General features: G+C 25.9%; 3 protein-coding genes and 1 long non-coding RNA gene across 5 annotated transcripts; 2 read left to right on the forward strand and 2 right to left on the reverse strand.

Moving 5' to 3' along the window:
- Positions 1–61: 61 nt before the first annotated feature.
- On the forward strand, positions 62–1,163 carry LOC142645908 (uncharacterized). The gene is made up of 2 exons (XR_012846932.1): positions 62–600; positions 738–1,163. It is a non-coding gene; the product is annotated as an uncharacterized LOC142645908 (long non-coding RNA).
- Positions 1,164–5,795: 4,632 nt separating this feature from the next.
- LOC113797618 (uncharacterized) lies at positions 5,796–6,851 on the reverse strand. Its single transcript, XM_027348031.2, has 3 exons — positions 6,709–6,851; positions 6,502–6,657; positions 5,796–6,434 (listed from the first exon to the last, which is right to left on the reverse strand). Exons 2-3 carry the CDS (start codon positions 6,572–6,574, stop codon positions 6,274–6,276), a joined length of 234 nt encoding a protein of 77 aa, XP_027203832.2. The 5' UTR covers positions 6,575–6,657; positions 6,709–6,851; the 3' UTR covers positions 5,796–6,273.
- A 117-nt stretch (positions 6,852–6,968) lies between these two features.
- Positions 6,969–8,902, reverse strand: LOC113797616 (T-cell activation inhibitor, mitochondrial-like). The gene is made up of 3 exons (XM_027348028.2): positions 8,344–8,902; positions 7,645–8,255; positions 6,969–7,578 (listed from the first exon to the last, which is right to left on the reverse strand). Exons 1-3 carry the CDS (start codon positions 8,769–8,771, stop codon positions 7,040–7,042), a joined length of 1,578 nt encoding a protein of 525 aa, XP_027203829.2. The 5' UTR covers positions 8,772–8,902; the 3' UTR covers positions 6,969–7,039.
- A 723-nt stretch (positions 8,903–9,625) lies between these two features.
- On the forward strand, positions 9,626–11,344 carry LOC113797617 (RILP-like protein 1). 2 transcript variants are annotated; one of them, XM_027348029.2, is made up of 2 exons: positions 9,626–10,593; positions 10,668–11,344. In XM_027348029.2, the coding sequence occupies exons 1-2, from the start codon at positions 10,134–10,136 to the stop codon at positions 11,213–11,215; spliced, it is 1,008 nt and encodes a 335-aa protein (XP_027203830.2). In that variant the 5' UTR covers positions 9,626–10,133; the 3' UTR covers positions 11,216–11,344. The 2 variants fall into 2 exon arrangements, with proteins under 2 accessions (XP_027203830.2, XP_075679461.1); XM_075823346.1 differs by having other exon boundaries at positions 9,626–10,500.
- Positions 11,345–11,355: the final 11 nt, after the last annotated feature.

An 11,355-nucleotide genomic window follows, 5' to 3' on the forward strand; every position in this document is an offset into this window, starting at 1 on the left:
TGTGTTTGTATAAAACAAACAAAACAAAAAACAATGTTTGGATTCGAACATACCGAATGTTCGATCTCTATTTTAATTTTTATCAACGCCACCATTCAATTTTAATCTGTTTGTCAGTTCGAATATTTCAGCCTTTCTCAACCAGTGTGCCGCGGCACACTTTTTCCATAGGCGATAATGTTAAAAAATCGAAGGTTGAGAAAGACTGGAATATTTATATCAGTTACAGAAACAACACATGAACATCATTTGAACGAACGAACGGAAAAAAAACTCATAAAGTTTAGAAACGTCAGATGTTGATCTCATCTACAAATCATAATAATAAAATAATGATAATGATGATTAGTACTTGAATTATTTATAATCCAAATGATGATGATTATATTAAACTTAAGAATCTGGTTAAATTTTTTTTTCTGTTTCCATTCGATCTGTTTTTAAATATTGTTCGATGATGATAATGTTTTTTTTTGTGGAATGTGAATGTGCCAAACACAAACACACCTTGTTCAACAACAGGTTAATCAAACGAATAACAATTGCTGCTTGTCTTGAAACAATTCAAACAAACACACAAATGATTGAATTAATAGAAAAGTGAGTGAATAAAGTCATGTTTATGATGGTTATAAGTCATTAATTTGAAAAAAAACATTTCTAATGAACACATTATTTATAAATAAATGGCCAACTAAATATATCTATCGATGTTTAAATATACCGATGATGGCCAGAAAAGAATTTGTTGTTGCTCATCAATTTTAGCCATTTAATAATAATCATCATCACTGTATTTGGATGATATTATCATGCCTAATTAAGATAATCCAAATGAATTTTGGTTTTTTATTATTATTGTTGATATCGGATATTAATGAATTTATTTTTTCTGTTTGAAAATTCTCTTTCTTCACGAATGTCGTATCGAATCCGATTGATCATCAAATCGATCGATCAAATCAATCAATCAATTGATGTTAATCTTGTAATCGAAAAATTGAATGAAAACTATCATCGTAAAAACTATTTTTGTTTTTTTTAAGCTGCCATCATCGTTTTAGAAATTCCTTCATTTTTTCTCTTTTTTAAAAAAAAGTTTTCCATTTTTGTTATTTTTATATATCCTGTAATAAAAAAACAAAGTTTTATTCATTCATTAATTATTTTTATTTAAAACTTATTGACAAAGATGGCAAATGCAAATGTGTATTTGTGTGAATGGTATGCACGCAGTTATCATCTTCGTTTCAGCTGATGATGATGATGATGATTGAGAACATCGACTTTCAACCTGTAACGAGTTCATATCCTAAAATTAAAGGGATGAATGACTGGATGAAAAAATCCCTTTTCACATTATTCAATGGATAACTCACCTCTCTTTTGACAATTTATTTTTATTTTTATTGTTCAAAATCACAAATCTTCACAAAATATATAGGTGCTTATTGTCTAATATGTAATACTACAAAATGGAAAAAAACAAAAATGAAGATAAACAACAATGACAAACAACCGGAGAAAAGGAGAAGGAATTGAATATAGTTCAAGTAGTTATTTAGGCATTTAGCATCAATTTTTTTCTGGTTTTTTCTTCATTTCTTTATTTTCATCAATGATGATGATTGAACTGAATTGCTTTCAATCATAATCAACAAAACAATAGCATTTTAAATTGTAAAATTTGTTGATTGAATTAAATATAAACAATATCATTCAGTTATCATTTGTTTTATTCATTTATTGTTTAGATTGAATAAAAACAAATCAAAATTTAATCATATATTAATCGTTGATGTTAGAGAGCAGCTCAATTCTTTAATATAATTTAATGATATGAACGAAATGTTTAAAAAACAAAAAAAAACAATTTCAATCATATTCAGCTCCAATCGTTAGGCTGATTTTATCGCCAATGATTAATGTTTTATGATACCATATATTTGTGTCCAATACAACTTTATATCAAGGATAAATAAATATGAGAAAAAAACATAGAAACAAAAACAATTTAGACCAATTAATGAATCTTATATAATTATGAAGTGAAAATAAAATAAAATAAAAAGATTGGAATTCATATAGCTAGATATGACTTTTTGATATTTCAAAATAAATACATTTAACAGAATGCATATTTTAATATAGATGAATAGAAACGCTAAAAGTTTCTAATTCTTAACTGTTCACAAGTTTTTAATTATTGAAAATGTATTATTAAACTTACTGATATCTCCTTGTTTAACATCTATTGTTAAATCTAAACATTCGGGATAACATTCCAATGGTGGTTCAAGAAACCAACGTTTCGTTCCTTTAATCTGTGCTTGCCATGATGGACGACCAACATGATCAATCTAAAAAAAATTGAAAGATTATTAATGGATCAGATACAAATGGAAACATTTTTTTTAATAGGAAAAAATCAATCATAATAATGGTATCAAATAACGGTTACGATTTTTATATGTTCATTTGAATTTCACACATGTACTACTGATAAAATCGTGTTCAACAAACTAATCAAGGAAATAGAGTTTGAAATAGAATGAAGAAAATAGTTCAATCACAGAAAAGACAAAAATGCAAGGCACAAATCACATTTTGTTTTAAAACAAATTGAAAAACAAAATTATTATACTAAAATACGAATATAACAATCGATTTTTGCCCAAAGTTATTATTTAAAAAAATTGTACTAATCATAATGATAATTATTATTACAAACTTTTATTTTATTACAAATAAAAATTAATAAATGTTAATAAATTAAGTGAATTAAGAAAATATGAATGTTATAATTGTATAGAGCAATTTTTTATTTTTATCAATTAATCATTCAATCAATCAATAGTAATTTGATCAATTTTATCTCTTGAATCTATTCACATGGATTTCATTTTTTCTCAATCAGATTTCCAGTTTTTTGTCATTCATAAACTGGCCAATCTAACTGATATCAGATAATTCAAGATGTTCATTCATACAATATTCTTTCAAAAGAGATTTTTGATGTAAAAAATTTATTTTTATCTTCATTACAATGAAATAAGATGAAACTTTTTTTTTGTTATCATTTTTTTTGAAAATTGTCACCATTTTTTTCCTCATTGTATGAAAATTCCGTTCCAATTTTACTTAATAATAAGATTAGTGTGAAAAATTTACAAGAAAAAGGTCATTTTTATATTGTTTGAAAAAAAATTATCATTTTTTCAATTATCATTATTGAGAGATCAAAATAAAATAGAACAAATCGGATCGGATCGGATCACGAAATGTCCGTTTTTTTCAGAAAATGTTAATACCATTTCTTTTTTTTTGATTGTTTTTCACTGTTTTTTCTATTCTATGAATATGATCCCTAAACATCCATATCAGAAATAAAAATGTTTAAATACCTGTTGAAAATATTAATAATAATGAATAATTTCATGCATGAATACCTTTCATTAAAGGTATTTTGTTTTTTTTATTTTTATTTTTACATCACACACCATTACTAACTTATTGACTTATAAGCAGCAAAATGAAAATGAAAGTTAGTCAATCTGCTTTGTTGTCAAAGGATTTGTGTGTAAGTTTTTTTTTCTTTCTATTATTATTATTTTTTTGAAAATTTCTTCCTTGTGTGTGTGTTTGTATACAAAGGAGATCAGCGAAATAACAAATGTAACGAATGGTAAATATGAAATGAAATGAAAACTATGAAATTGGTTTGTAAAAAAAAACTTTGGTTGAATCATAACTTTGGAAAAGGAAAGAAAAAAAGGAAGGGGAGGAATGGGCGACAAAAAAAAAGAAGAGCATGAAGGTCACAAAAATTATTATTGTTTTGAAATGAAATTAAATGAATGGATGATTTTTTTTCTCACTAACTCGAATGATTCATCAACTCAAATGTATTGCAAATGGAAAGCAACAATTTCGATGACAAAAGCTTTTCGTTGATGATGATATGGATAGTTAAACTCATAATTGTACATTCGATTGATGATTGATTCACCGTGGATTATTGAAGTGAATAAAATAAAAATCTATTGTTAATAATTTTTCGAAATATTTCTTTTTAATAAAATAATAAAGAAACAATAAATAAATAAATTTCATTGATCGAATGAAATCCAAAATTACCTCATTAATGATATTATTGATTGATTGAAAAAAGCAAAACATCTACACAAAAAAAAATATTCAAAACAATTTGAAACTACTGCTTCAAAAAAATATCTATCTATAATCTTTCATGTGTAACCCTTTATATTCGAAAAAACGGAATGAATCATTTTAATCAACATAGAAATTTCATTATTATTTCCAATTTAGTCGATCAATCAATATATGCAAATCATTTATGGCAACACTTTAGATTTTAGAAAATTATAATGATAATAATATTAATCAATGTCAAATTCGACCCTAATAATCTATGATAGATTGTATTTGAACCAAAAAGTATCATGAAAATTTTACCGATTTGGTATCGGAGTAAAATGATTATTCTCATCAAATCGTTTCATAAATCGATTATCTTCTATAGGTGGAAAAATATAAGGCGATAATCATAGCAGCAACTTTATTAGCGGTAGGTAAAGGTAATGGAAAAAATTCATCACGAAATATCGTGGTAGATTTTCCAGAAAATGGTCATTTTATTTATTTATTTATTTTTTAATTTTTATCTCCTGATCATCACATATTTTGAAAAATTTTTCACTTCAATTCAAAATCATAGACCGGTTATATGTTTCGGAAATTAATTACGGTTGTTTCAAAAATAATATTTTTATAACTTTCATTTTTTTCAATTTAAAAATAAAATTAAATAAGAAACGAAACAAATTTATCAAAACTATTTCTGTTTTTTTTAATTACTTACATGCATATGTGCACCACAATCCGGCGTTCCCATAAATATCCAATCGGTACGAATTGATTCTGAATTTGCAGGAAGAAAATACGGCTTCGTATAATGACTACGAATTTCATTAGCAATACGATAGTCACAATTACTCCTATAAAATTGATAACATTATCGATTAAAATTTTTTTCTGTTATCAATGTTGTTTCATAATCCTACCAGCCAATATACCAAGGTTTTGTTCCCGGTGTATAATTCGATCGTAAAGGATGCATTTCAAAAACTTCATCCAACGAACGAAATTCTGTTCGATATGGAAAAAATTGACAATTTTTTCGTTTTCGATGATCATGATGATCGTGATAAAGTCGTTTGAAAAAATCAAAATTAAAAACGTGTGGAGCTGACCAATTTACCATAGCATCAGTGATTACTACAGGAACCTTTGTGTATGCATATCTTTTTTTCAACCATAGTTAGTCTTCACATGAAAATTATTTATTTAAAAAAAAATTACCTTTGAGAAAAAATTTCCGGATTAATGGAATGAACACGATCAATTCGTGTAAGATTAATACAAAAATTACAATCATTAGCTGGAACTAATGCATTTTGTAAAATATCCGGTAAAGGAATTAAACATTTTGATTGTGAATACGATCGATACAATTGCATGATATTTGACCTGTTATTCAATAAAATCAATATAATCGATAAATAAAACAAATATTTCATAATGGTGAGTTTGTAATGATTTTTCGAATGGATCAAACGACGAATAGAAGATAGTTTAATTAAATCATTGCCATTGATAATTCCATTTCGAACGGTTGGATTTTTTTTGAATTCAACAAGAAATTCGTTTATTTTTGTTTCAAATTCAATAATTTTTTTTGGTTTCATCGTCAATGAATTTTGAAGCGAAAAAAATATGGCAAATTTTTTTATTAGAAAATTTTATATAAAGAATGAATGAGAATTTATTTTGTTTTTGGTCATCATTTTTATATATTTTTATAATAATGGATCTAGTCTGTTTTGTTTTTTTGCAATGATCTCAAATATCAAGTGAGAATCACGAATTTCATCATTTCATCCTCCATATATTACAGAATGCATCAGATTTTGTTTGTACAATGGATTTAAGGAAATGTGTGTGTGTATGTTGAGTTGATAGATTTTTACAATTCGTTTAGTACAGAATTAGTATCATTTTTTTTCTAAATAATCACGTAATCAATCACATTTTTGTTTGTAAAATTTTTTTTTTTGTAATGTTAATATCACCATTCGCGAAAATAGAACGATGATGAATAAATGTTTTTTTTTTCCATTTTTTTGCCTCATTAATTGATTAATAATGACAATAAAATCAAAATAATCACATGATAAAATTGGACAGATGAAATCAGTCAATTTTTGGGGGACGAACTTTGGTGACAGATTGATTACGTAATCTTGAATTGGAACTATTTGGACTTTGATGTTGTTGTTGTTGTTCATTAAGTCTGAACAATTCACGTACCAATCGAAATCGACATAGAAAAAATTTCCAAACACAATACCATCCTAATAAATCAAACATAGATATTAATACAAATCATTATTAGAAACAAAATCATCTATAAAAACAAACCTAAAAATATGAGAAGAATAACGAATAGGATAGAGCCGACAAAGATCATAAACGATAGGATAAGATCAGTCATTTCAATTTTATTCTTTTTTTTTGAATGATCTGATTTCCAATATTGTTTGATTAAGCACAAGTGTATCACACAAATATGGAAAACTATGAAACAAAAACATTAAAACATTAATTTATGACTATGATTACACTTACGTAATTTATAATATCGATGTTTCCTTAGCAATTATAAGCTCTCATTCAAATGGATCAACTAAAATTCGACAATAAAATAAATTTATCCACCAACATATTGTCATTAAATTAAAGCGAAATTATAATTGAAAACAAGTGCTAATCATTAAAAAAAACTAAATAAAAAAACAATTCAAAGTGGATGAATGCCACATGTACTCGCAAAGCCTAATTATAAAATAAAAAATGATACGTCGTTTTTGAATTCGAAAACATTTAAATTCGAATTGAAATGTGATTTTTATTAAAAAATTGAACAATTTTTAACAAAAAATAAAAATAAAAATGATGATCATTTGATGAAATTATATGGCACACAAATCTGTCCATCATGCATGACACTGTAATACATAGAAACTTGAACATGAGCATTCTTTAGATAATTTTCAAATTCTTCTTTATCATCCAATATTCGGAGACAAAAATTAATCATTTTTTCGGGTGTAATATTAACATCTTTGTCAAATTGTTTCATATGGAATGTTTCAATACATTTTTCTCTGATTACACGTTCATGTTCTTGATTAAATTCTTCTTTATCAATCAATCGATTTGCCTTATGTAGGTTTTCGGTGATAAATTGGATTAACAGAGAAACAGGACAGGAAGCTGGTACAATGAAATCGCCAGTAGGCGATAACATCAATGGCCCGGAATCGGATTCCACTATAAGTCTATGTTCGGCCAATGATTCAGGCCAAATAGATGGAAAATTTCGATCACATCTGTAGGATTGAATCGATCGAATTAATCGTTCAAGTTGATTGAAATATTTTTTAGCATTCCAAAGATTATATTCTGGATGTTTAATAGTGATATCTGAAAGAAGGACTAACAAGTAAAACGAAAATATAATATTAACAAAATGACAATTTTATCAATCCGTTATGATATTACCTGATAATTTTCTTTCAGCATTTGGAATATTTTGTACATAAAAATCGTAACTCTTGATAGAACGAATCAAATATAGCCAATTATTACGTACATCTTCGATACTTAACATTATTTGACCTTTAAAACTGACACCATTATGACGGCTAAACACAACTGTTTTTGAATGTAATTTTTTAAAATCTTCTGGATATTGTTTGGAAAGAATGCTTAAATTTTTTAAAGCTCCGCGAATATGACTGGCAGTCCAATCACAATTCCATTCAAGATTAATCAATTTAAGCTCATCAATTAATTCCTGTTTAAGTCTGGTCAATTCGATACGTATCGGTTGACTAGCTTCAAGTTTTCTCATCGCTAATAAATGATTTTCTTTTAACCATCTGCGAAGATTGATTTCCATTTTTGAACGAAATAATTCTGCTTCCAGATCATCAAAAATATCTTTACTGTAGAAATATTCATTATCACGTTGACGATAAAACGTCGGCCATTCATCGATATTATTGTAATTTGTATTATTATTATCAGTAAGATTGTTCTTACGTTTTATATTAGGTTCTTGACTTATCTTTTTTAAATAATCGGTTGGCAATGAACATTGTGATAAAATCCTATTGAAAATTGAATGAAATTTGATTAACTTTGTTTATTTTTTTAATAAACAAAAATATAATCATATTTCTTACTAATGTAATTTACCTGTGCACTGTTGTCGATATGTTTTCTTTGCTATTTAATTTTATGTTCACTTTTTCAAATTTATTTTGTGCAGATTTTTCATTTGATCTGATTTTACCATCATTATTAAGAATATAGAAAGTAATTGTCTCTTCATCAGTCGATGATGCTGTTTTACCATCATTTTTATCACCTAAAAATTCATTTAATCTTTTCAATGATATTTCATTTGTATTTTTTTCTTGAGGATGATTCCAAAAACGATCTGGATGAACAGTAAAAATGAATGGTCGAAGAGCAGTTGCCACTTCTTGTGTAGTCATTCTTAATGACGCCGAATGTAAAAATCGTTTACAAATATTTTCATACACATAACGATAATGATGATGATGATGATGATTAAAATGACGAGAATGAATGGTCGATAATAAATTCGAAACGAATCTCATAATTGTCAAAATTCAGAATCTTAAAACAATCAAATAAAAATTAACTGATTGTCGACTGACTTTTTTTTCATTTATTTTTGTTTATTATGAATGTAACAATATCAACATTTAAAATACGTAATATTGTTGATTGAACAAGAAAAATGATAATGTCATGAAAAACACGTGATTTTAAAAATACATGTAATTATGGAGATTTCCTCAAGGTTATGGAGTTTGGTGTACCGATTTAACAACTCTCTTCATTTTTTTTTTGTTTTGATCAAAATCATCGAATGAAGATCATTAGGATTTACTTTAGTTTTTTCTTTTTTTGATTGTAAACAAAACAGACTGTTGAGCAACATAAATAAAAGAAGAAAAAAACAATGTTTTCATTACATTTTGCATAATATTCCGTTCATTTCTCAAATTTAAACATTTTAATTTTTTAAAATTATATTCAATTAAAAAGTTTAAATGTACCAGTTTGTTGTGATATTTTCTGTTTTTTTTTCAATTTTCCTATGAAAAAAAATTGGAAAATGTCATATCAAAAAAATATTTTGTTTTCGTAAAAATAATACTCGTAAACAACAAATTGTGTATACAGCAATGTGAGGAATATTAAGTGTGTGCGCTCATCATTTTTTTTCTCACTTCATGTTTTATCTTTGATCTCGAATGATGATGATGAAATACGTTTCGATTTTTTTTCGCAGTAACAAAAAGAAATTTGTTAAATTTCATTTGAAATTGATTATCAATTCATGTAATAAAATGGAAAAAGAACTAATTATGTAAAATTGTTGTAATTTTTACTGTAAATGGACAATGGTGAAATCGTTTTTTATTTACTTTTTCTCAATCGATTTTCAATCGATTTATTTTTTATTAAATGCATGACACATTTAGCGAACATTGGCAACACTTGTGGATTTCTGGTGAATCGTTATATAGCTAATTCTATTAATAAAAATTAATCATCATCATTTGTTTGTTCATCAAATTAATGCGAAAAAAAAGAATCACAACAAACAAACAAACAAAAAATTACAATAATCATTCAATGATGAATTTTTGAAAAGCCGCAGCTGCAAACTTTATTTGGGCAAATGCTTAATACATTATACATTCCAAGGCTTTTATTTGTTATTATTTGAGTGTTTGTGTGTCAATTATTGTGAATCGATTCCAGAAGAGATGTGTGTGCAATATAATTGAGCAACATAACAGTGATTTTCCATTTATGTTTTTTTTTCTCTCTTTCAGCTACATATAATCATCATTAATCATTATTAGCCAGAATCATGTAATGAAAAATCAATAAGTTATTGATTTACATAGTTTTTTTTACTTTCGTTCAGCTGTGATCACAATAATATGATAAAATCAGCCATGCAAAATTTAACAAAATCAAATGATAATGAATTAGAATTCTGTGATAACATTGATCTATCCATTTCGATTGAATCAATCTATGAATCAGCATCAGAAATTGGTGAACATTTTAAAAAACTTATTCAATTATTTGGCGCTGAAACATTTGAAATATTAATTCCTTGTATAGTACGTGTGCTAGAAAATCTTGAAAATGTAACTGTTCAACGTGATAATTGTTTGAAATTATTGGAAAAATTAAATAAACAAATTTATGATTTACAACAAGATCATCAAAAACGTAAAAATGAACAATTAAAATTTCAATTAGAAATTGAAGATATTGATGAATTATGGAGAAAAGAGAATGGTAAACTTGAACAATATATAAAATATCTTGAAAATGAAAATAATCGATTAAGCTCAATAAAAAATGATGATAATTTATCTCGTTCATTAATGAGTATGATGATATATTTTTTTTCACCATATTTAGTCAATAGACATTAATGGATTTTTTTCTCTTTTTACACACAGATTTAAAACCGGAAAAAGAGATCAAAATAGAAAAATCAGCTATTTTACATAAAAATGAAATCCATAATAATACTGTTCAGCTAGATAAACTTCGAACAAAAATCAAAATTCTTAAAAATGAAATAGAATTAAAAAATGAAGAAAATGTTGATCTAAGAAAAAAATTAAACAATTTGGATATGGAGAATAAGAATATTAGAAAAATTATTTCATCATTATTAGATAATATTATCTGTTTGAATCATGGTGAAACTTCTAACAATAATGAGAATGATGTTAAATGGAAAGAAAAGATTGCAATACTTGAAGAAAAATTATTAATCTACAAACAGCAATTTGAATCGGAACATAATGATTTGATCGAAATAGCCATCGAAAAATTACAGCCATCAGAATCTGATCGGATTAAAATGGAAGATCTACCAGTACAAGGTCCTATTCCCAAAGAACCAGATGAAAAATTATTTTGGTCTCCTCGAAACAATCCAAATCGTAATCGAATTTGGTCATTTTTTCCAAAGCTCTCATTAAATAAACTAATCAAATAGTCTTTTATAATAAAATATTTTATATTTACCAATTAAAAGTGAGAATATGAGAATAGTATTTTCAATTATAATTCAATTATGACAATTTTTTATGATACTAAACTAATAAACTTTCAATATTTTTACCAACATGTTTCCGG

The sequence above is a fragment of the Dermatophagoides pteronyssinus genome, unplaced genomic scaffold, assembly GCF_027571235.1.
Source record: "Dermatophagoides pteronyssinus isolate colony J.1.1.1.1 unplaced genomic scaffold, Derpt_VIB-CSIC_2022.12 sq0001, whole genome shotgun sequence".
NCBI lineage: Eukaryota > Metazoa > Arthropoda > Arachnida > Sarcoptiformes > Pyroglyphidae > Dermatophagoides > Dermatophagoides pteronyssinus.